Genomic DNA, 25,155 nt, shown 5'->3' with positions numbered 1-25,155 from the left:
CTTTTTTTTACCTAGAACAAAAAAACATATTTGTTCTAGGTATTCCCTAGGAAGATTGGGAGGACACCATTTAATAATAATTGCAGTATTTATAGAACATGTAATCTTTATATGTTTAACACATTGTGCCGTTTTTGTGGGTGGTGGAACATGATGCATAATGAAAGTACAGGGAAGGGGGGTTCTAGTTTATGCTAAAAAAAGTCATGCTGGCTCCACTTTTATGCAGTGCCTAAATCTATATATTATAGTATGTGTGAGTAGGGGACACACTTATATGTGTCAGCAGGGAACACTTTTCGTATGTGTGTGCAGGGAAAGCTTGTTGTATGTGTGAGCAGGGAACATTTATCTTATAGTACGTGTGTGCAGGGAAACATTGTAGTATTTGTGAGCAGGGAACACTTATACAGGAGTTTCAGGTTAACAGGAGTCCATAAGTAGGGATTGAAGTTGTTTTATTTTATCAGTTCAAATAAAACTTTAATTGACTTTTTGTTTAAAAAGTAGCTGGTGCTTGGAAAATTCTAGCTGGCTGTTCTGCAGGCCTCAGTGCCTTAATAAAACCCCTGCTTATAGTATGTGTGACTTTTTTGAAGCCCCATCCCCCTCCTGAATGAATGCTGTCTAAACTGTGATTTCACTATTTGTATCTTATGTTTTAGTAGCATTTATGACAGCAAATATTTAGTGGTTGAAAACTGGAGTAGGAGATAGGGATGGTGTATTAAAATGTTTGTATTCACAAAGATCTGCAGTTGCATTTTCTATTAATTTAGTACTTAAACTTAGTAAAAGTGTTAAAAGAGGGACTGGAAATTTACATCAAGGGATTTTTGGGCATGAAATGTTGGGCTCCCTTGCAGCAAACATCTCCTGAAGTCTCTTGGTGTCCAAAGCTATACTCAACAAAAGGACTATGTAAAATGCCATGCACATTTATGTTAGTCCTGATTATTTTATTGTAGAAATGTAGTAAATAAGGAAATATCTGTTCAGTATCAGTTGTTTATCAAATGCAGCTAACACACTTAAAGCTCGTAACCTCCTCTTTGCTATTGGTAGCTAATATCATATTTAGCATTATAAATAATACTAATATCTCCAATATTTTTGGGTTTAGCTGCAAAAGAAGTAGATTGGGAGAGGGAGGTCTAGCATTTCATTACAGTGGGGGAAATAAATAAGATCAAATAAAAGGTCAAGCATTTCATTACGGTGGGGAAATAAATAAGATCAAATAAAAGGTCAAGCATTTCATTACGGTGGAGAAATAAATAAGATCAAATAAAAGGTCAAGCATTTCATTACACTGGGGGAAATAAATAAGATCAAATAAAAGGTCAAGCATTTCATTACGGTGGGGAAATAAATAAGATCAAATAAAATATAGCCCGGACTATGCATTTTTAACAGGTTGTATGTATGCAAGGCGGGTGGGAAGGATATATAAAGTATACAAAGGTTAGGTTTAATATTATGCATTTTTTTTATTCTAAAAAAAAATGGAAAACTCTAATCTTCAGGGGGGTCATACCCTTATCTGCCCAAGAATACTCATATGAAAATATTTTGATAAAGCTGGCCCCGCTTTTAGGCAGTGCCTAAATATATATATTTACTTAAACTCATAACAAACACCGAACGTGTAACGTACACGGGAAGTAGGTCCCTGAAGTAAATTAGACTAAGGATATCGTAGTTATTCCAAGTGATTAAAGCAAAGCGGCTTACATTAGTGATTTCTTTGACGGCATATATATTCGTTTGTTGTTTATAACAAGTTAAGGGAAAACAAAGAAAACAAAAGTCGAAAAAAAAACTAATGAAATACTCATGACGAGACGCAAACGACTTTAACTGTAAGTACCTCCAAAGGAATGTATGTATGGTATACCTATAAAACAAAAAAGAAAAGAATCGGTACATATCATAACTTTTAGAACATATTAGAACCCCTTTAGTACCGAATTGCGGTGGTTTCGCCCACGTTGTTGTATCGCCCACGTCTTTTAGAGTATTTTCGCCCACGCATCAAGAGTTGCTTAGCCCACGCATCAAGAGAATGTTCACAGTTTTTACATTACATTAGAGTATCATAATCCCGTGAAATACACCTTAGCGTATTTATCACTTGTACACTCATGTCACTTTTCTCTTTTGGTCTGGCTAGAGTACTATACTAGACTAACACCTCGTGTTGCACCGAATCTTTGAGGATACAGACCCAGTGGTATTGATACAATTATTTTCTAAAATATCTCTGTTTATCACACTTTACGCGATCTTTACGCAGAACATTAAGAAGCGTAAATGTTTATCACCCTTCAAGCGATCTTTACGCAGAACGTAAAGATGCGTAAATTGTTATCACCCTTTACGCGATTTTTATGCAGAACGTAAATGAACGTGAATGTTTATCACCCTTTACGCGGAACGTGCGTAAATATGGATTTTTGTGCTGTGTTATCCCTTTTGCACCTGTTACCGTCATTTGTACAAATAACGGCCCCGGACGGACCTAGTCCTTTGTGGGAGCGTCTCCTCTGTCACTCTCCAAGTTAAATCAGTCATTCTCCGAATTATCAACTTCTCTGTCACTATGTGACCTATCATTTCTGTCACTCTCCGACTTATCGTCTTCCCCATCAGCATCCGACCCATCGTCTATGCATTTGATCAACTCCCCTTATCATCACTTCCAATATTATTCATTACAAGCAGGGGCGAAAACACAAGGGGTGGATTGGGTGGATATCCACCCCCCTTTTTAAGTTAAAAAGAAAGTCGAAAGAAAATAAATGTTTGTGAGACGGAAGGTACTCTCCATGTGCCTTCGCCTGCTTTGCTGACGCGACAAATCCAATTCAGCGTGAAGTATTGTTAGATCTATGTGACCTACCAAGAACCACTGGATTCAGTTATAAGCCGTCTATCCGTCCATCATCCACCCCCCATTTTGAAATCCTGGATCCGCCCCTGACAAGTGCTCCATCCTCCCACTTTACCTTCTCTGAATGGCCACTTACACTTTCTGGCCCTTCGCTCCTAGCGTTTGCTACAGTCCTGTGTGCAAAGGAAATGGCATCGACTTTTTCTCCCTTTAATATCCTCTTCTAGCAGTTGAGCTTCTCGTTCTCTATGTATAGATCAAGGACCGACACCTTTAGCTTCTTGTGCTTGCCCTCTCTATTGGGTTGTACCCAGTCATAGCTTTCATACTTTTTCAACCTTTATTCGTCTCTCAGCCTCCTCCTTGGCTCTTTACTCTTTCTTTTCTTGAACACATGCAGGCGCGTACCCAGGATTTGCTGAAGGGGGGGCTGCGTAGTCATTGGTCTCATATGGAAAAAGCATAGTATTTGAAGAATTGCTGAAGGGGGGCCGCGCAGTCATGGTCTCGTATGGAAAAAGCATAGTATTTGAAGATTCCTTAATAAGAAATAACCCACTTTTCTCCCTTAAAGGGAGGGGGATGCGCGCACCCCCTGGTGCGCGCCTGTCATGGGCCTTTAAATGACGATGGTGATGACGAAAAATGTCACCTAACCTTCGGCCATTGTGACTCATCAGAGTCACCGGAGAAAATTGGACCATATTGTAATAAATACTACTTCATGCCCATTTATCTGACGATGAGTTTTAGAATATGATGTGATTATATTATACATTATATATGAAGTAGTTAAAGATGTTAATTGCACAACGGCCAGTTAATGGTTGACTCGCAAAGTAACAAAACTATGCAGATTAATGAGTTCCATGTTGGGGTTTATGTGATGAAGCAAAGAAATATTCAAAAAAAAAATTTGTTACAAAAAATTAGGACCCCTCTAAGAGATGTGAAAAAATTAGGACCCTCCCCCAAAAAATCAAAACTTCCCCCTTCCATCCCGCTAAATAAAGACACGTCCCTTATGGATGCGTTTGTATAAGTCTGCTATGCACGATTCACCTGTTCACAAAACACACACAAGAGAATAAAAGCCCACTGGAAATTACCTCTATTCCTTTGTCTTTTTTTGTATCTAAGTCCGTGTAATCCTTATCATTGTAGGAATACGACAGAGGCGTTTTTATTGCATACTGTTTAAATTTCATAGTGACTAAGTCGGCACCGGCTTTTTCCTTTGTATCGCCAGCCAAGCGAAATAAAAGGGAGGCCTCTGCTAGCAGGGAAAAGTTGAATGTGTGATCAAGCTGAACATAAATAGAGTAATTGGATGGAATCATTCGGGTTGGATTGCAATGTTCTAACCATCACGTATTATTATGAAACCCTGGTTCCAGAATCTCCTTCCTTCTCTTGCTTCTTCTACTATCTACAATCGTTAATAGAGCTTAACAACCTGGATCAGTGCACAAAGATCACAAAATGCCCTCTGGGGTAGTCATCACTGGTTATTTGATGATTAAATATATTAATGGATGGAATTTATCCAATACATTGCAGCGAGTGAATGAAAAACATTTCGACGCAGGGGTATAAAATAAGTGTTGCAAACATAAATAGACGCAATGAAGAGTAAGACATATGTATTTGGAAGGAGTTTTATTAAAGACTTCGTGACCTAATTGATATTCACAAAGGAAGTTAACAGCACATGCTTGATTAACAATGCGCTGAGTTGAGTGGGCTCCCTCTGTGCACCGGAGACTTGAACTTGAATCTATTAATTACATCCGAACTGATTCGGGGCAAACGTTGTTCCTTCCATGTACCTATTTCCAAAACAATAGGTTCCACTGAATTAAGTTTGGTCCGACTGCAAACCTTAGACAGAGATGGACAAGTCAGCTCCAACGTGTCCTCAAGGTTAGATGAGTTTTGTTATTGTCCGTGACCAAAGGAAAAGATCTAAAACAATAAGCGATATGCTGTGAAGTAGAAACAATCACGAACAAAACAATAATTTAAAATGAAAAATACATATCATTTCTAGATGTCTTAATAGAAAATCATATATGGAATCAATATGGAATTCAAAAGCTACTCCATAAGCATTTTTGTTTACAAATTTTAAAGCTTGATGCAAGCGCCCGCTGATCTGACTGCCTGCGGGTTGTTTTATGTTTTCAACATCTGAAAATCGCTTGTTTCATTGCTTGTGGACAAATGTTTAATTTTTTGCTATGAAATTATAAATACTCTAAGCCTACAGACTTTTTATATGCTAGGAATTTTATGCTAGCGGCTATAACACGATTGGGCAAAAGCACGCGGCATGACTTGACCCGTCACATCACCAGGGGGTACTATCACCCATATTTTGTTGGTAGCTAAAGCTTCGCTTTTATAGCACGATAGAGCAAGCAGGCGGAGTGACAAGACTTCACGATGGAGCGAAAATCACTAAAAAAAACGCTAGAAAATTATCTTTCCCGGTGCAACAGCTATTCTCATTCTGTTTATAATTGTGTTTTTACCTACCTTTCTTATATATAGCGCTCTGAACGACTCAGCGTGAGCGGGGTATCAGTTTCAAGGTTGCGTAGCAACGATCCTTATCCAATAAAAACATCTTTCAGTAAGCACTTCTGTTTTGTACTTTGCTGTACTCAAAGAAGCGGCATCTGTTACTTGTATAATGACAGAGAGTGAACCCAGTGTGTGTGACAGTAATCCTAAATAGTTAATATGAAATATCCGTATAAATATTGTGGTTCCGCGCCAAATTCGGAGTTTCGAGTTCGTCCATGGCGAAAGAGAGCGGGAAGCGACCCGATCTTAGTTTAAGAAGAGTTTACAGCGATTCGCTCGATGCATCAAATGCGTGGTACGCAATCAATGTCGATATCTGCTATAGAGTTCATGATTTTCTTTCGATCGAAGAAAACAGAACGTTTTTAAATAGGGATTTTGTCGAGCTAAGCCTCGACGAACTGAGGCAAGAAAATGGCGCGCAAATTCCCACCGATTGGTTCGGACCACGAGCACCAAGACGAGCCACTGTTGTTGTTGCGACCCTATATGGGATTATTTATAGAATAATCAGGATGAAGAAACACCCAAAAGAAACTGATGTCGCCTTTGGAATTCTAGAAGCTGCTAGAAAGCTACTAAATAAATCGAATTTGACTCCCATTGATCAAGATCGCGATTTGGCGGGAGTCTAGTACGAGGAGAGTGAACTGCAGCCAATTTCACCCGCGCCCTTAACTCCACCAGCAACTCCCGTGGGTAATCTTAAACGGTGTTTCGATTCATCGAGTGCCTCGAGGAGTTTCCAAGATATTGAGAATCTAAATAGCGCTGGGCCGCGTCAGAGGGCAAAGCGCGCCAAAGGCGCGTCATCGGTGTTGTTTCAGCAGCTCAAGAGAGATTTTACTCAGAGCGGAGAAGCGCTCGGTCAACTGTTTGGAAATAGCTTTCTTTATGACGAGGACCAGCGGCCTTTCATAAAGGAAGCTATTTCTACAACATTAAACGTTGTATGTGAGAAGAAAGGGCCGCGGAAAGGATTTGCCGAAATCCTTGATGAGGATGTGCTGGAAAAATACATTTCCACCATGAAAGTGCCTGACTGGGTCCAGTTGCTGGTCAAACTATCGACGAAACTCCCAGATCGTTGCTGGCAGACTGTGCTCAGCTACCTATGTATTGGTAAAAGTGGGGTAAGCTTTTGGTTGCTTTTATTAAATTTCAAGCTCAGAATATTTTTAGTTCTTTTAAGTAAGATTGGCAATTGTTTATTTTCTTGTCAGAAATCAACTGATGTAGGCATTCTCCTTACAAACAACGAAATCCGAGCCCAAAAACAGCTTGTGTTCTCTGTAACACGCCAGTTGTTTAAAGTTGAGTTAATGCCAGATGTGCGTGGCTATGGAGCTTCACTTGAGATGATTCTGGTATGGGCCATCAGAGAATGCCGTCTCCATGCCAACATCCCGACAAACATAGAATTTAATTTGAAGTTGGATGGCAGGCCTCTAGCAGGTACTTATTTTATTTTTTCTGTTATTTTAAATTTTTTCCCTTACATAACTTCTTTCCCTTTACATAACTTCCCCTTCCATAATTGTAGTTGTTATCATAGCCACTTTTAAAGTTGATATCTTCTGATCATTAATTAAACATCTTAATCATTTATTCCAGTAATTCTTTTTGAATAGCACCATCTTTGTACTAGATTGTTTTTTTTTAAATAGTATTTTTGTTCCATTCCAGGAAGCGACCAAGTATCACTAGGAATAGTCCCAATGATCCCTAATAAAGCTGGACACCAGAGTGCCCTCTCTGTTTATCCACTTGCAATTGCAAACTGAGCTGAGAAAAGGTATAAGTCAAGCATTCCATAGTTAATAACAAAGAAACAATTAGTAAATTATTCTATTAAAAGTTGTGCAGATCTATTAAAATGATAGCCTTTTCAAAGAATTTAAAATTTGTAGGTCACTTGAGAATTGCTGAAACCTAAATCCATCCATCCATCAAGCAGGATTATGAGCTCTGTGGTCATTACTTTTAGAATGGATTTAATGCAATTTTTTTTTTAATAATTAAGGTCTGAGGTCAAAAAGCTCTTGTCAAGACTAAATAGGGAAAAAAAAAGAAATCAAAGATGCAGGACTTACTGTTGATGGAGTCAAGTACAGCATCAGCTTTAAAGGTAAACAGATATATACTGTACACTATTATTCATTAAGTAAATGAATTACACACGCATATGCCTACTCACTGACACACAAACACACACTTAATGTCACTGTTTTCCTTTCAGTTACATTGGACTACAAAGCACTATTGATGTTGCTGAGGCTGTTAACAGCGGATGAGAACTTTGTGCTTGGGGGCCAAGGGGTAGATTGTCAGTTCTGCTGCTTCTGCACTGCAATCAGGGTATTCATCTCTCTCTAATAAAACTCAATACTCAATATAATCACTATTCAATATACTCAGTATAATTATTTTTAATGAGGGAAGATTGTTGTTTTAAAATATTGGTTCTTATCATGAAAATACAATGTAATATGGTCTTAGCCTGTTTTCAATATATTTAATTCTGAGTGGTTTTATTTTAGGCTTGCAAAGATCACATGGCTGGAGATTTTCAGGAAGTGTGCCTGAGCTGTCTTGCATCCAAAGCAAACATTGGAAAGTATGTTCTGTTTTATTTAATATGCAACATTTCTAACACCTCTGTTTTGCAAAAGTAAATAAGGATCTACTGTTATGCTGCTATATTTTTCTTCTCAAAACTATATAGGAACATTTTGTTCCTGGTTTTACTGTTTGAGTAAAATCACATTCAGTTGAGTACAATAACTACATACAGTCACTAAGTCAATCACTTAATGCTTACATGATCACTTTACTAAAAGTTCAGTTGAATTGTTTCACATATCTTTGTTGGTGCCAATATACATTTTTTAGGTGGACTGGTATCCGTGATGACCTTGAATTCCTAATTGATGAGGAACTCACAAGCATATGCCTTTGTGCCCTCCACTGTGAGATGCGAAATACAGAGCAACTCCTTAGATCCCTTGGGCTCTATGCCTACAAGTGTGGAACCCTGGAGCACTGTAATGAGGCATTGGCTGACTTTGGCCCTGAAAATACCAGGAAGTATGACAGGCTCAAAGTCAAGCTTAACAAGGGCCAGACGACTGCTGTCACCAAGAACAACATCACAGTAATGTCATTCTCAGGTGATTTTCAGCTATGAAATAATTAACAAATAGATCTCATTTTTCATCCATCTCTAATAATCATTGGATTACGTTGTAATAAAAAATATACATTAAGAGGGAGTCTTGTTCATGACACACTGTGATGTAATCAGTGAATTGTATTAGAGCAAAGAAGCACACACAAAAAAATTTTTTTGTTGCATACAAGGGAATTTTGGGAGTACATCATGTGTGCAATACCACCAAAACAAACATGTTTTATCTTATCACCAACTCTTCTTGATCAATAAAAGCAGAGTTGTTGTATTAACACTTTTAACTCGTTACTTTGGGCGCTTTTCAGGTTCAAACCTTTTTTTGTTTTTCAGGCAGCACTGAAAAGGCCATCTTAAACAATATCACAGATATTGTTTCCAGGTCACTGCCAATAGACACTCTTGTGAAGTATCACCTTCAGATAACAAGTGTGAGTCAAGATGTTGTCCTCAATCAAGTAGCCTATCTACAAGATGTGAAAGAGGTAAAACCTTATTAGATATTAGTAATAATAACCACTTTTTATAATAAACACTTTTATAATAACCACTTTTATGTTTTACGTTTTAAGTAAAATAATGAAAATAATTATAGTTTTTTTTTTTCAGTACCTTGAGAGTATTTTACACAGTGGTAAATTCCAGAGAGATCATGGCACACACCAAGACGAAATCCAGTTATTGGATCATCCTGGTACATAATTATGTATTATTAACTGAATCATAATTTACGTTAAATATACTTCTAATATGTACAGGATGTTGTCCCTATGTAGTGAAAAAAGTCAATTAAAATATATGTATATAAATTTTATGCACTTTTTTTCAGTGGATTTTCTTGATAACAAAAACTAAAAGGATATGAAAGATTGTATGAAGCTTTTGTCCTAGGATAATTTCTTCATAATTTGTTTCTTTCAGTTTTGAGAACATTTCTAGAAGAAGAGCATGCTACCTGGACACTCATGCTACAGGATGTTGAGGAGAAATACCTGAAGGCAGAACAGTCCAACCTCCCTTCTCTATCATCCAAGAAACGTTTGAAAACACAACCACCAAGCCCTAACACAGCCATGGCTGAGCTTGCTGCTGATATTCAGTTGGGAAATTTTCACTCGGTGTGTGCACTTATCACTGCTGGAAAATCAATGTCATTTTCACAGGCCTTAAGATTTTTTTTAAAAGTTTTTGTGTTAATCAATTCAGCTGTCATGAGGGAGCAGACGTTCGATGAAGACGAAGATGATAACATTGATGTGTATGATGTTAAGGTGCATTTTATCAGTTGTTTGAGAGTTTGTAGTGAAAACAAATTCACTGACAACGTGGATTGTCTCGTTTTATAATCCTGAACGAGCCGTTTCATTAAGATCAGCTTCAATAAGATTGTCTCAATATGTAATCTGGATAACGACAATAACATTTTGAAATTGCTATGTTTTTTTTTATTGCAGTGCAAGCTGTGGGGACTGCATTTACGTCACCTTTTCCGAGGAGGTCTAGGAACTGGTGACTATGGCCATTTGACAGTGGAACATAGTGCTATGTTGTTCCGACAGCACCGGTCTTTCGCCAAATATTCGAACCAGGGATTCGAGGCTTCCCACAAGATCCACAGGGCCTTGTACTCAAGAGCCTCCAGCCATGACCAGGCTGGTGTTAATCAGTCAAGTAAGAATTCATCACAACAATACTAACAAACAGTAATGATATAAAGATATGTTAAAATAAGTGTCAGGGCTTTCATTAATTTTCAGAGTAGGTGGTGGAGATTGATAAGAAGGGAGTGGAAGTTATTTTATCTTTTTAGTTCGACTTTTAAAAAAAAAAGTAGCCGGTGCTTGGTGGAAAATAGCCTGCGCTTCCACCGGCCACCGGGGCCTAATGAAACCCCTGAGTGCTATTGATGACTGAATTTTGTTGTTTTTCTTGTTTCAGTTGAACAAATAATGACCCACTGGTTGTCAGAAATGATGCTGTTCTTGCGATATGAGTTTGTTAAAGCCAGCGAGTGCATCTCCCAAGGTTTGTTTGAGAACAATGTCTTCTCACATAAAAAAATTGAATGTTAGTGAGATGAAGTGAAAGAAAATCTTGTAAAGGGAACACTAATCTTGGATTATTCATTGTGAATGTATGTAACAGATCTTGCAGATGTCCGTGGCCAAAAGCCCGAGAGCAACGAAGGTCAATAACAATAGTGTTGTCTAACTGATCTTGCAGATGTCCGTGGCCAAAAAGCCCGAGAGCAACAGAGATTAATAACAATAGTGTTGTCTAACTGATCTTGCAGATGTCCGTGGCCAAAAGCCCGAGAGCAACGGAGATCAATAACAATAGTGTTGTCTAACTGATCTTGCAGATGTCCGTGGCCAAAAGCCCGAGAGCAACAGAGATCAATAACAATAGTGTTGTCTAACTGATCTTGCAGATGTCCGAGGCCAAAAGCCCGAGAGCAACGGAGATCAATAACAATAGTGTTGTCTAACTGATCTTGCAGATGTCCGTGGCCAAAAGCCCGAGAGCAACGGAGATCAATAACAATAGTGTTGTCTAACTGATCTTGCAGATGTCCGAGGCCAAAAGCCCGAGAGCAACGGAGATCAATAATGAGGTAGCGGTGCAATTAATCCTGCGTTTAAAAGGTATGTAAATAGTTGCTCTGGTGACTGTGTTATGTTAAAATTTATATTTATTCGATATCGAGGGGCTTCTCTTTCAGCGTAAATACTATTTAACAAAAATTCAAACTTCTGAAGTTTGGCTGGCTAGGTTACCGCCAGAGTTTTTGAGAGTCTTTGTTGGGTGAGGAAGAACTTTTCTAAAACTAGTGTTAGCCTAGTAGATTGGCTAGATAATAATACATTTTCAAAAATCAATTTTTGATTTGTCAATATCTGTAGACAATAGACACTTTCATACACGTACATTTTCACTTTTAGGATAAAAGTAAATTAGTCAAAATTTGTAGTAAATTTTCCTATGATAATTTCGCAAAATTGTTAACTATCTTTTTAGGCGCACGGTGACCACTGAATTTCATATTATCAAGAGATGAAGCCCCTTTCCGGGTTTTGGAATTTATCGGGTGGTTTTAGAAGAACCACCTCTGCTAATTTGCATAAAAGATTTGGCGTGTGAAACAAAACTTTGGGCTTTAGTAGCAAACGGATGATGCGCTTTAGCACAGAACATGATGCGCTTTAATAGCACAGAACATGATGCGCCTTAGCACTGAACATGATGCGCCTTAGCACAAAGCATAGTCTTAGCCATGGAGGACACGCGACTTGCTGCGAAACGATCTGCTAGTAAAAGAAGAAAGCAAGCAAAAAAGAAAGCGAAGAATGAAGAAAAAAAATTGATACAGATAAGAAAAGAATCCCGGTGTAAAATCTCGAGGCTAGAGGAGTCAGAGACAAAACGGGAGACACAAGAACCAGCACCCCTCTACCGCGCTGACCCACAAACGCCACAACGAAAGCAGAATGTGGCACTAAAGAAACCGAAGAAGCATCAAATGCCACAAACGAGAGGCCAAAAATTACTTGAAATGTGTGGCGTTCATATACAACACCAACCACCAACCAACACCAACGCGCAAACTAGAGCTAAAGCAAGCACGGAGAAACATCGAAGCTTACCCGAAGTTTCACGCACAGAGTTAACGGTGATCAAAGATGTGAAAAAAGAAATTGGGGAGGGCAGCTACGGAACTTGCCAGATAAAACAATATCGGGGCAATATGCTTGTTGTTGTCAAGGAGTTTCGCCGGGCCGTGCAGAAAGAAGAGGCAGTGCATGAAGCAACCGTGCTACAAGAGCTTCAAAAAGCCCATCACCACCCATCTCTTCCTCTTCTCATTGGCGTCGCCTTGAAAGAAAGACCTTATCTACTCGTGACACAGTTCCACGGCAGGGGATACAAAAGCGTTACACTGTCAAGCGCAGTGAAGAAAGGCCTTTTTACAGAAGTGGGTATGTGGCTTGCTGCCTTGAAGACGATAGCGGAAACGCTGCTGTTTTGTCACCGGAAAGGGTTTCTACACAACGATCTTAAGCAAAACAATGTGGTTTTCCACTATTCCGGGTCTTGAAAACCGGTTGTGATTGACTGGGGGAAAGCATCGCGGGTCGGCGATGAAGTCAAATTTTCCAAAGCAAGGCAGCAGAAAGACTATCCTTGGATAGCACCTGAGGTTTTAGATACATCACAGGCAAAAAGTATGGCGAGTGATGTGTACTCCTTCGGATATTTGGTGAAATATGTCATTACTCGTGTTAATGATTTCAATGCAGATGGAATAGGAGAATTGTCCGGCAACTGTCTACGCAATAATGCAAATTCCCGCCCTAGTTTAGAACAGGTTGTATCCACGTTTACAAAAAACAAGGCCGTCTCATATGCTTGATTAAATAATAATTCCTTTTCCTATCATGACGTCTCGAAATAGTTAAAAAAAAAATGATAAAACGTTCTTCATGCAAAAATGTTTTTTTTACCGGAATGTAGATATTATGAATCAATCAAAGGATAATCCATAAAGGCCATAATCTGGCATCTCTGGGATTTAAATTTGTTCAAACGAATGTTTACTACCCGTAAGCACTTTGCACTGACAAAATAGGTGTACAGTGCTATAAAAAAAACATTCAACTCATGGGACAAATGATACTTTAAAGCTACAAAACATATTGTAGAGCCAAAATGATGCCAGTCTTTCTCATACCAATGTAATATAGAATACCAGAATTATCAATAAAAAATAGATAAGAAATACACTGTTAGTGACAATCATTTAATACCAGAGTCCATGTATTTGAAAGCTATGTTAATATTCATAAAAATGTAAAAGAGTTCTACAGCATTTCAAACCTGGATTTTTTTTTTTTTTGGCTTATTTACTTGATATCCATGAAACACTGCAGGTTACAATACACAGATTCACCGAGAGCAACCGGTGCAGGTATAACAGCGCAAGTATTTTGTTACAGTGTGACATCCGCTACCGTGGTCTCAAGTAAACGTTCATAAAAGTTAGCAAAAGTGTTACAGTCTACAAGGTTTACAAGGCTAGGAGAATCCGTGTTCTGAAGTGCCCACCTTTGCTCGCAATGCTTGCCTAAAATTATTTTATTTTTTCATAGGTAAGAAGGCATTCCACTTCCGTGGATGCGGGTGGAAAAAGAAGGACGCCAACTGGTCAGCAGAAGACAAGTCCTGGATCCTGGCTATGACAAAGCTACTGAACAATATCTATGGAGATGACTACCTAACGTACTCGTACACGCAGAAAGGAACAATAATTGATTTTGAGTATGACCCAAGACAGAAGTTCGCCTATGACCATGGTATTTGGGAGCAAGAGTTCCCAGCTCATGTTCCGCACAGCAATGTGCAATGTACTAGGAAATGTCTGTATAAACAAAGTACCAGCCATGCGCCAACTGTCAGCCATGCGCCCACTGCCAGCCATGTGCCCACTGCCAGCCATGCGCCCACTGCCAGCCATGCGCCCACTGCCAGCCATGCGCCCACTGCCAGCCATGCGCCCACTGCCAGCCATGCGCCCACTGCCAGCCATGCGCCCACTGCCAGCCATGCGCCCAGTGCCAGCCATGTGCCCACTGCCAGCCATGCGCCCACTGCCAGCCATGCGCCCAGTGCCAGCCATGCGCCCACTGCCAGCCATGCGCCCACTGCCAGCCATGCGCCCACTGCCAGCCATGAACCTTCTACAAGACATGCCCCTAGAAAGCAAAGAAGAATGGCAACTCTATCCCTTTCTGACCATTGCATTAGCGAAAATGGAATGCTAAATGACATTACCATTAATGCAGCCCAACGCATCTTGCAACAACAGCATCCTTTGTACGAGGGTTTTCAAGACACATTGCTTGGACCCCATTTGCAGTTCACTGTATGTGCCGGGGAGTTTGTGCAGATACTTTACACAGGTACTTCCCATTGGATAGCCGTGTCAAATGTTGGCTGCCCGAGAGCAACGGTCAACTATTTCGATAGTTTGTGTTCTGGTAGGCCGAATTCACAGGTCATAAAGCAAATAGCTGCTATAATGAGGGCCAACAGCCCAAATATATCAATCAATGTAATCCCTGTGCAACAGCAAACGAAACCTGCGGAATGCGGGCTTTTTGCTGTGGCCTACATGACCAGTATATTAAATGGCCAAGATCCAAATTCCGTAAACTACGACGAGGGAAAATTTAGAAGACACTTAAGGGACTGTTTCACCCGACAGGTGATAACCAAATTCCCAGAAGTTACCATTATCGCAGGGAAATGCAAAGCAGCTAATATTTCTGTTAAACTTTGCTGTTTTTGCAGAATGCCACAGCAAAGATCACACATTTGTCATTGATTTGTTGTAATTTTCAGAAATAACGAACAAATGTACAATTATTTATATTTTTAAGCTTGTAAGGCCGTACAACAATAATAACGTCACATTTGTTTACAGTTTATTTACTTTTGAAATATTTTCACGAAGGCATTTATTTAGTACCCTAAGCAACTAAAAGAAAACTTTTCCAATGTACATTCGGAGAGTTAGCGAGCCACTAGTGGAGCAAGAGTAAAGTGGCCTCCAAATCATTTCGAATTCCCTAGTGGCTCTACCTTCTCCATCGCTTATTTCAAGTTCTGTGCGCACCGTAGCTGCCTTGTATGTTTTTTGCTTGGCTGCCTCCAAAGCAGCACGGCCTGTCAATGCCGTGAAATGTCCAAGCGGCACCTGCTCCTTCCCATTATATGCCTGGGTGGTTGACACTTCAATATTCCGTTGCTCTTCGAGCGCACTTAGCACTCTTGCACTGTTAGTGGTTTGGAAGGAATAGGTAGGAACATTCTCTTTCCATAACGGAGGCCGCAATATGACCACATCAGGACTGAGACTCCTGACTACATGCAGATAGTAGCTGCGAAGTTTGCTCACGGTCCGCCCGCAACCGTCGCGGTGCCACGTAGTTTAAAATCCTTGCTTACCCGATGATCAAAACGCGAAGAAATATCACTTTTTAAACGCCGAACGAAGGAATGACCTAAAATAAGGACCTTAGGGGCACTACCTGCTATGACTAAACAATACTCAGCCGCCACGTGCGTGCTGAGATGCGCCGTGAGTAATGCCTAAAGAGCCCGAGATTCACGACAACAAACGGAATTTCTGACAAATCAGAAATGTGAAAGTTAGAATCGCCTATAACTTGATAGCAATTCAAACAGAGAATGATAATACAAGGTCAACTTACCTCCGAATATGGTGGCACAGTCAAAACACACTTCTGTCTTGCTAAGCGGTCACGTTATAATATGTGACCGAGCCTTGTAATTTGGTAGGAATATGACGTCGCTGCGGTAGGAATTGGTAGGATTCCTACTGCCCATATATGGGCACCGGAAAAGAAGAAATATTTTTATAGGTTGCTGGTAGGTACGCTAATAATTTTTATTTTAAATATGCATACGTATATTCAATTAAATATACAGATTTTTTTGTCTACTGTACTTCTTTTGCACATTTTAAATTATGCATAATGCCGAGCTCTTTCCTTTTATTTTAAAAAGCCAAGCAATAAATTGCTCAATGGGATAGGCAAGCTCAAAACAACCTCTATTTCTCTACAATGAAACCCTAGTGCTTTAAGATCATCTAACAGCAGTTTAAAAAAATCTACCGCATCGCAAATCAAAGTCTCTTCGAGTACTTCACCTTCAAAGTCGGAAAAACGGCCTTCGTCCACACAGATCAGCGAGTCAGCAGAAGACGCTTTCCGACCAAAAGTTGCCTTGGTCGAAAACACTACTATCGGGTATGTTCATGAACTATCCAAACTCAGTAGAAATCGTGGAAATACCATGGATTATTGTTCGCTTCAACTCCAAACGGCTAAAAAGAACGTGGACGCACTGCTTTATAGCCCTCACAAACGACCTCTTCTTCACGAAAGTCAAGAGGAAAGATCTCCAGTGAAACTCACCTACCACCTCATTCACCTATACACCAGCTAAGGACAAAATTATAGTGGAAGACATGACCGCGATAACCACCCCTCAACAGGATGAATATTCCTTTCAGTATTAAACCCCAACGGAAGTAGAACCGCCAGTTTACAAAGTATTAGATGTTCTCAATACTTCCAAAGAATGGGATGTCGTCACAGTTAAAGGCAAAATCTTTGCTTTCAAATACCAGCGTATGGTTGGAAGTCCTCGTAAAAGACTTAAACTTCTTGAAGCAGTATTGGACGACGGATCAGGGAGGATTTCAATAGATATTTGGGAGTCTCACATCGACAATGTCCATTTCAACAAAAGCATCATTCAAGCAACAGTCACAGATATAATAATCTGTGAACACTGTGGTTTTATGATGAAGAAAGAGGTCCTGCCATCGAAATAAATGTAAAAGAAAATGTTTTTCGGATTCACCAATCTATACTGGAGAAAATCTATTCAGATGTCCACATCATGGATAACATTGCTCTTGCCAGAGAGTTGTTGAACAATCTTAATAATCGTACCATTTTGTACAATCCTTCAAACAACTAGGCCACGTGTCTCATCATATGTCTTTCAGCAATGCAACATTCTCAGAGGAGCCTTCGTGATAAGAAAGGAAAAGGTCAAGACTATTAACAACTGGAGATCTATGTATGGTGAACTAGGGATACTAAACTTTTTTCTACGATCTGGAGGCGATCTTAGAATGGCCAAATTTGGGAATTTGTTTTTAAGTGATGAGCTTCATAAAGTCGATAGAGGTATCCAAGAAGGGGTAGTTTTTCCGACCCTGCCTTGTTAGGCAATGATCACTGTGTGCTACGAATTGTTCAGGAAGTTCGCATCGAATTGACAGACTGCGTAGCAAATGGCCGCATTTGCAAAGAGGAACCTTACAATAAAACAACGTCGCTCCTTGGTCTGGAAATGCCAATATGCTGTAGTGTCGTACTTGACGAGATCTTGTGAGATTTGGTTGACGTGTTTCACAAAAAGGGAATTAGTTACCTAGTGCTTTATGGTACTCTTATAGGCGCAGTGCGAAGCAAGACAATTATTCCTTGGACAAACGATGTTGACATTGGCTTACGTAACACCGATTTCTATCACTCCACGTTCTTTTCCTCGCTGCAGAAAGATCTCGGTAGGAAATATCTAGTTGGGGAATTCGCGGGTGTGCCACGAATGATTCCTGTGTTTAATCCTTCTACTAAGCTCAGCGCCTCCCCGTAGAACAGCGGGTTTTGCGAAATGCAGCTAAAGGGGGAATTATTTAGCGACGAGGTGAACAAATCTATTGCAGACATGCTACCGTAAAATACTTTGTGGCAAAGAGCGGGCTACCTTGATTTTTACAAGACAGAGGAAAACTGGTGAAATGGTTCCTCTATTGCTGAGATTAATGGTATGAATATGGTTACGGTGAAAGACCCTCACGGTTTTCTAGCGAATCATTACGGGAAAGATTACATGAATCCTTCTGTGAAAAACGACTCCTCGAAAGGCTTCGAATATTAGAGGGGGGATTCCTGGGGGGTAGGGGATGGTCTTCAGAACTCCCGCGAGTGTTGCGTGACTACGTATGCAGCCATGTTTTATCCATAATGCAGTGCGGGTTACGGCTCACGGATTCTCACGGTGTAACGTTCTTTTCATGAAGGAAGGTGACCGTCTTATAGAGATAGCCAAATATTGTACTTAAGAAAACGATATTTAGAGCATTGGTTCTAATAATGGAAATTGCGCTTTATCATTTTGATTAGAATCATTGAATCTTGATGAAGGCAGTATTGCCAAATCAAAAAATAATACTTGGTGACAGAAAATAATTAACGTTCTTAACATTATAAATTATCATCGATCAGGTTAACCATACTTAATAGAGTGGAAAGCCGGCGAACTTTAAAGACGCTAAACAATAGCGGCTTCTCCTGGATGTTGAACGTGCCCGTCACGTGACACTGACGGTACACAAGGTATCAGTCATAACAACAAAATGGCGGACGCGACTAGTGACTAATAATACAGTAAAATCCGCGTGTAAGAACCTAGTAATTAAAGGGGCCAACCATTTGACTTTTGAGGGGGGTGGGGTGGACGTTTTTGGGTGCGCAGGATTTTTTTTCAAAGGATTTGTCGTGCAAGAATTTTTGTAACCGATGCAGGAATTAATTTTCGTCCACCAATTGGTGCAGGATATCATTTTTTTGGCCCTTCGGGACGTGCAGGAATTTTATTTTCAAAATAATCCACCCAACCTCAAAAGTCAAATGGTCGGCTCCTAAGAGCTTATAGGCAGAAATTTTGGATTTTATTAGCCAAACATAAGAACCTATTAAAGCCAAAAAGAGATCCTGAGAGGAAAAGGCCTTGGATTGATGTCTGTTTTCAGCTATAAAAATCATTCACTTGTGTTAACGAGTTTCTTGCTAACAGAAAGATCACGGTTTACAACAAAAAGCGAACACAACCACTAGGCGACAAACATAAAGCGACAAAAAAAAAACACTGCCAAGGTGAGTTTTTGACGATGATTTGCATTTTGAATATGACATTTTTTTCATTTATTGTTGTGCTTTTATAATGCTCGTTTGTTCGCTTTTTTCCCAAAACCAATCGCTCAAACAAAAACACCGTACCAGCTTTAGTATATCATTAGTATATCATATCAATGTCATCTATTCTTGTTTTGATTGGCTAAAATACCATCTACTTGAATTCCGATAGGTTTATAATTTTGGCACTTGAATGGCTTTTATTCTACTGACAATCGCCATGAAAATGTTAAATTCGTAAATACTTACTTACAAGTTCAATAAATTCAGGCGTATATTCCTCACGGTAAGTAAGAATTTAACGACAGAAAAACGTAGTAGTCTAGCTACTGTATCAATGACACTTAGCTTGTTCGATTTATACATATGTTTTTAGAGTACAGATGTTTACATGTTTTCATTTTTCCCCAACACTATTCCAGATTGGAACAGCCTTCAGGCACACACCGCTAGTGCCAGTTCATTACTTTCATTTAAGACCTTAGTTTCAAAATAGAGCTGTATAAATTATTATAATGTACTGTTTTAGTCTTATTTATTTATGAATATTAATTTATCTTGGTAAAATGCAACTCAGCTTACAGTAACCGAGCATTAAAACTGAGAATTCGTGGTCTAACAAGCAATTTGAGCATAACAACATCCTTTGATATTCTTCGTTCTCTCTTTACTTTATTGACAGCGTTGAGATATTTAATCAAGGCTGACAAATATCATCCTGTCATATATTGCTTAAGAAGACCTTTCTTGTCTTTATATCCTGTGTATTAGTCTTTTTGAAGATACAGCAACTTTTTCAACATTATCATAAATACTTTTTCATCGAAAATAAAAACCAAAAATGCAACCTATATTTTTTTTGCTCAAGCTTATATTGTCTGCATCTTGCATACTATCTAATGTGTTTATTTATTTTTATTCAAATAGTTATGGAAAATTAGTAAGGTTATATGGGATGATAAAAATATTTGTTTGAAAGAAAAACAAATACCCGAGTTAATTGTTTTCACTTTTATTTAGATTAAACCAACCAAGGACCTGAGGGTCATGCTTGATGCTAAAAGCTGGAAGACATAAGAATAGGCAAATGTAGCCGGGCTTTCTTACTTTGATACAGCAGTATAAGTGTAATAGGGTTTTTAGAGCAAGATACTTTGACTATTTTTATATGCAATTGATAATTATTTGCTGTTTTCCCCTCTGCACCCTGAATAAATTAAAATAGGTTAGGTTTGAAATTAGACAATTTCATTTAGCACTAATGAGTAATATCAAGGATTTGATAGTTGCAGTACATGGAAACTACAGAATGGCATCTAAATCTTTGAAATGCTGTTACATCCTTAATATATTCTTTACAAGGTCGAAGATTGTTATTATGCTGTTTTGATAAAAAATATGCATAGTGGAACAAATAAGAATTGACCATTAGACTCTTGAAAAACAACTAAGGCACCTTGAACTTTGACAGCCTTTTTTACACCAGGTTTAGTACTTTCATACTGCATATTTAATATTATTGAATGAGTGATTGCTTGATCCATTTGGAGGGGCCAATACAATTCATAATTACATGACAGTAAAAATTGCTTTTTTAATCTCATTAAAAACATTCTTTCTATACTGGCTCCGCTTTTAGGCAGTGCCTAAATCTATATATTAGCGGAGCCAGCGCGGCAGCAGGCCGCGCGCGGAGCTACATAGGTAAAGAAATATGGTAAGCTATGCGACTTGGTTTTGTGGTCATCGCGTGGTTACACTGTGGTGTCCAAACCAGCCAGTAATACAGCCGCGCAACTCTCAAGCCCCTCTCGGTTCTGACACTTAAATGTGTTTTTAGTTCAAAAGCTTGAAAAAAGTATTTAATGAGAAAGTATGCAGATTCAAATGGGCTGAAGTCTTTGAGGAACTGAAGTACGAGCCGATAGTAAAATCTACCCGAATGTTAGTGAATCCCGCCCGTGGCAGCAGCTAAAAAGAGGACTAAGAAAGGCTCTACACTATACCATTCTGTATTTATTCACGACTATATTTATGTAAGGAGATCCTGAGAAGAAAGGGCCTTTGGATTGATGTCTGTTTTCAGCTATAAAAATTATTCACTTGTGTCAACAAATTTCTTGCTAGCAGAAAGTCGACAACTTCACAGTTTACAACAAAAGCGAACACAACCACAGGTGACAAACACAAAGCGACAAAAAAACACTGCCAAGGTGAGTTATAGACGATGATCTGTATTAGGAATATGGCAGTTTTTTTTTTCTTTTATTGTTGTGCTTTTATTGTTGTCCTCGTTTGTCCCTGTTTTTTTTCATAACCAATCACTCAAACTAAAACAACGTACCAGCTTTAGTTTGACGTCAACAGTTAGTTTCAAATACATCATTTAGTTTGATTCTGCTGCTAAGCTTTTTTTTTACTTTGATGTGGCAATACTTGGTTGTGTTAATTGAGTTATTAATCTTGTATTTAAATGCATTTTTAGTAGAAACTGCTAAGCCCTATTCTGTTGCGTTAAGTTATCTTTCTGCAATTGTGTAAACATGTTACAGTAGTCATATGGTCTATCCGAAAGCGAAAAAAAACCAGACACTTAAAATATTGCATAAATATTAGTTGTGTAAGTTTTTACTACCTCAAATATTGCACAAATGATAAAGAATAGGATGACTCGCTAACGGTTAGGTTTTATAGCTATTATCGTCTCGACGATGTTTCTAACAACATTTGTGTTGAAAGGTTTGAATCCTAAACAAACAGATTTCATTCCTGAGCAGTATGCCCACTGGGTTGAATCAGAGGTAGAACCGACTCCAAAACCCTTCTGTCGGGATATATTGGAGTGCCTCTCACATGGTAAATGGAAAAAGAAGGCGTGGTGACACCAGTACACAAACGAGATCGAGACATTGCTTTTCGCGAGTTGCGAGATAAACCGGCAAAACTGTCTCGCCTTGATTTACATTGCGGGCCAGAGTACGGTGCAAAAACTGGACCTGCGTATAGATATGACCTTCCATCAGTTTGCGAGCCAGACAGTCCGACTCCTTGCTGTAACGAATAAATAACCGGCCTGTGTGGTAACTGAACGAGCAACTGTAACTGCGAAGGGTGTACTGATTTCAGCGAAGTCATATCCGCCGAGTTGTACGACTGGGTTCCACAGAACGAGGCGTGTGTAGTAAAAAACTACTCAAGCGAAGAAGCTTGTGGTTTACAAAAAAAACTCGACGCTTTCTTCCTAGTCGGAGACTCACAAATGCGGCATTTCAGTAATGCTCTTTTAATCCTTTTTACCAATGATCCAGAGCAGGGAGCTGTATGCCCCAACTCCGATAATTGCCACGGGGAGCGACAGTTCGTCGACAGTGGGAAAGCGATGTGCAATGGAAAGAATGTCGAGAACCAGTCGTACAGCAACTCGTATTGAAAATGGAAAATCTATTGAATTATTTATAGCTTTATATGCAAAGCAAGAACGATGGAATTTCCACCTTTCTTCTGATGTGTTACACTTAAGAATACTTAGTCTTAATCGTCTCTTAGCTCCAGAACCATAATAATTTTTATTTTAAATATGCATACGTATATTCAATTAAATATACATATTTTTTTGTCTACTGTACTTTTTTTGCACATTTCAAATTTTGCAGAATGCAGAGCTCTTTCTCTTAGCTCTTTCTTTTACTTTAAAAAGCCAAGCAATAAATTGCTCAATGGGATAGGCAAGCTCAAAACAACCTCTATTTCTCTACAATGAAACCCTAGTGCTCTAAGATCATCTAACAGTAGTTTAAAAAAATCTACCGCATCGCAAATCAAAGTCTCTTCGAGTACTTCACCTTCAAAGTCGGAAAAACGGCCCCCGTCCACACAGATCAGCGAGTCAGCAGAAGACGCTTTCCGACCAAAAGTTGCCTTGGTCGAAAACACTACTATCGGGTATGTTCATGAACTATCCAAACTCAGTAGAAATCGTGGAAATACAATGGATTATTGTTCGCTTCAACTCCAAACGGCTAAAAAGAACGTGGACGCACTGCTTTATAGCCCTCACAAATGACCTCTTCTTCACGAAAGTCAAGAGGAAAGATCTCCAGTGAAACTCACCTACCACCTCATTCACCTATACACCAGCTAAGGACAAAATTATAGTGAAAGACATGACCGCGATAACCACTTAACAGGATGAATATTCCTTTCAGTATCAAACCCCAACGGAAGTAGAACCGCCAGTTTACAAAGTATTAGATGTTCTCAATACTTCCAAAGAATGGGATGTCGTCACAGTTAAAGGCAAATCTTTGCTTTCAAAGACCAGCGTATGGTTGGAAGTCCTCGTAAAAGACTTAAACTTCTTGAAGCAGTATTGGACGACGGATCAGGGAGGATTTCAATAGACATTTGGGAGTCTCACATCAATAATGTCAAAACTGGTAAGTATTTCATATTAATGATAATAATAATATTTTATTATTAATATTGCGCCATGCTCAAAATTTGAAAATGCTCACATGCGCAATATGATAATGAGTATGCAAACATAACAATACCACTGTGCTATGTTAACTGACATTTCTTTTTTAATTTTTCTATAGGCCATGTTTATACATTGTCTTATGTTCACATCAGAGTCTGGAGTGAAAGAAAAAAACTAGCCACCACTATGCATACCACTATCCAACTACTAGACGATCAAGCCTTGCGAGAACTACTTACAGATGATAATGATGTCCTGTAAGAACAAACCCACAAGATAACTGAGGTTACCTCCAACTAGAACATTTCCAAATATTTATAATGTGTCCATTTCAACAAAAGCATCATTCAGGCAACATTCACAGATATAATAATCTGTGAACACTGTGGTTTTATGATGAAGAAAGAGGTCCTGCCAAACGAAAGTCGTAGCTAAAATAGCCATAGAAATAAATGGAAAAAGAAAATGTTTTTCGGATTCACCAGTCTATACTGGAGAAAATCTATCCAGATGTCCACATGATGGATAACATTGCTCTTGCCAGAGAGTTGTTGAACAATCTTAATAATCGTACCATTTTGTACAATCCTTCAAACAATAATGTTTTGGACATTCAGTAACAGTTATCAAGTTTACCACTTATATGTTGGACAATTAGCGTTTCCGTTCTACAAAAATTGTGCAAACTATAATGTTTCGGACATCCATCCAGTAACATGAACAGCTATCATGTTTACCATTAATATGCTGAAGAATTAGTGTTTTTGCTGTACAATATTCCAAACTAGACATTTATTCAAAAATGTTTTAAACAGTTATCAAGTTTACCAAACAGTATGATGGACAATTAAAGTTTTAATAATACAGTAGCTATAAATTCTGTTTATCAATACAATAACTATTTTGTTGTATTACAATAAACTTGTGTTCCTATATCTATGGCTTGTTTATATCTAACTGAAAGTATATTAATGTAGATTAATATTATATATATCTAAATGAAGATTGATATTATATAGTATTGCTTTAAATTTCTTTCACCTTTTGGTACTTAGTTTTCTATGATTCAAAATCAATGGCTTGTATTACATTTCTTTTGTGATTCGTTTTGCCCTAGAAAATAAAAATAACATTAAACCACGTTTTTAAACGAAAGAACGACTGAGTGTTCATTAGTCTTTTTGAGCGATAACGAAAAAAAAAATGTGATTATTTTAGTGTTGACGAAAAAAGCCATTTAAGTGTATGTAAATGCCCGTCGTAAGTACAAAACCAGATTCGTCCAAAAACATCAGCATATCTGGGTCAAACATAAGGGTGTTTGCCCAGTAATCAGCCCTCAGTTCTTTGTAGAGCTATCTGTCTAATCCAAAATTTGATAGAATTAATTAAAATAATTTGCAAGTAGACCAATGACTAAAATTACAAA

General features: G+C 38.7%; 1 protein-coding gene, 1 long non-coding RNA gene and 1 pseudogene across 2 annotated transcripts; all 3 read left to right on the top strand.

Moving 5' to 3' along the window:
* Nucleotides 1-4,094: 4,094 nt before the first annotated feature.
* LOC116608630 lies at nt 4,095-7,542 on the top strand (annotated as a pseudogene).
* On the top strand, nt 7,503-22,676 carry LOC116608307. Its single transcript, XM_048727469.1, has 14 exons — nt 7,503-7,610; nt 7,722-7,840; nt 8,023-8,099; nt 8,375-8,652; nt 9,003-9,154; nt 9,279-9,363; nt 9,591-9,940; nt 10,124-10,340; nt 10,608-10,694; nt 11,101-11,138; nt 11,239-11,314; nt 13,817-14,226; nt 14,533-14,626; nt 22,555-22,676. The coding sequence occupies exons 2-14, from the start codon at nt 7,748-7,750 to the stop codon at nt 22,674-22,676; spliced, it is 2,079 nt and encodes a 692-aa protein (XP_048583426.1). The 5' UTR covers nt 7,503-7,610; nt 7,722-7,747.
* Nucleotides 22,677-22,968: 292 nt separating this feature from the next.
* On the top strand, nt 22,969-24,150 carry LOC116612649. Its single transcript, XR_007308429.1, has 2 exons — nt 22,969-23,682; nt 23,845-24,150. It is a non-coding gene; the product is annotated as an uncharacterized LOC116612649 (long non-coding RNA).
* The last annotated feature ends 1,005 nt before the right edge of the window (nt 24,151-25,155 follow it).

The sequence above is a fragment of the Nematostella vectensis genome, chromosome 1, assembly GCF_932526225.1.
Source record: "Nematostella vectensis chromosome 1, jaNemVect1.1, whole genome shotgun sequence".
In the NCBI taxonomy this organism is placed as follows: Eukaryota; Metazoa; Cnidaria; class Anthozoa; order Actiniaria; family Edwardsiidae; genus Nematostella; species Nematostella vectensis.
The sequence above is the reverse complement of the archived record's forward strand: the minus strand, read 5'-3'. Positions and strand labels throughout refer to the sequence as shown.

What these genes read in the sequence shown, in the direction of transcription:
- LOC116608307 (XM_048727469.1), top strand. Translation starts at nt 7,748, where the DNA reads ATGTTGCTGAGGCTGTTAACAGCGGATGAGAACTTTGTGCTTGGGGGC. An exon ending in CACAGTAATGTCATTCTCAG is followed by an intron (nt 8,653 to 9,002) that starts GTGATTTTCAGC and finishes TTTGTTTTTCAG; the next exon opens with GCAGCACTGAAAAGGCCATC. An exon ending in CAGCGAGTGCATCTCCCAAG is followed by an intron (nt 10,695 to 11,100) that starts GTTTGTTTGAGA and finishes CTGATCTTGCAG; the next exon opens with ATGTCCGAGGCCAAAAGCCC.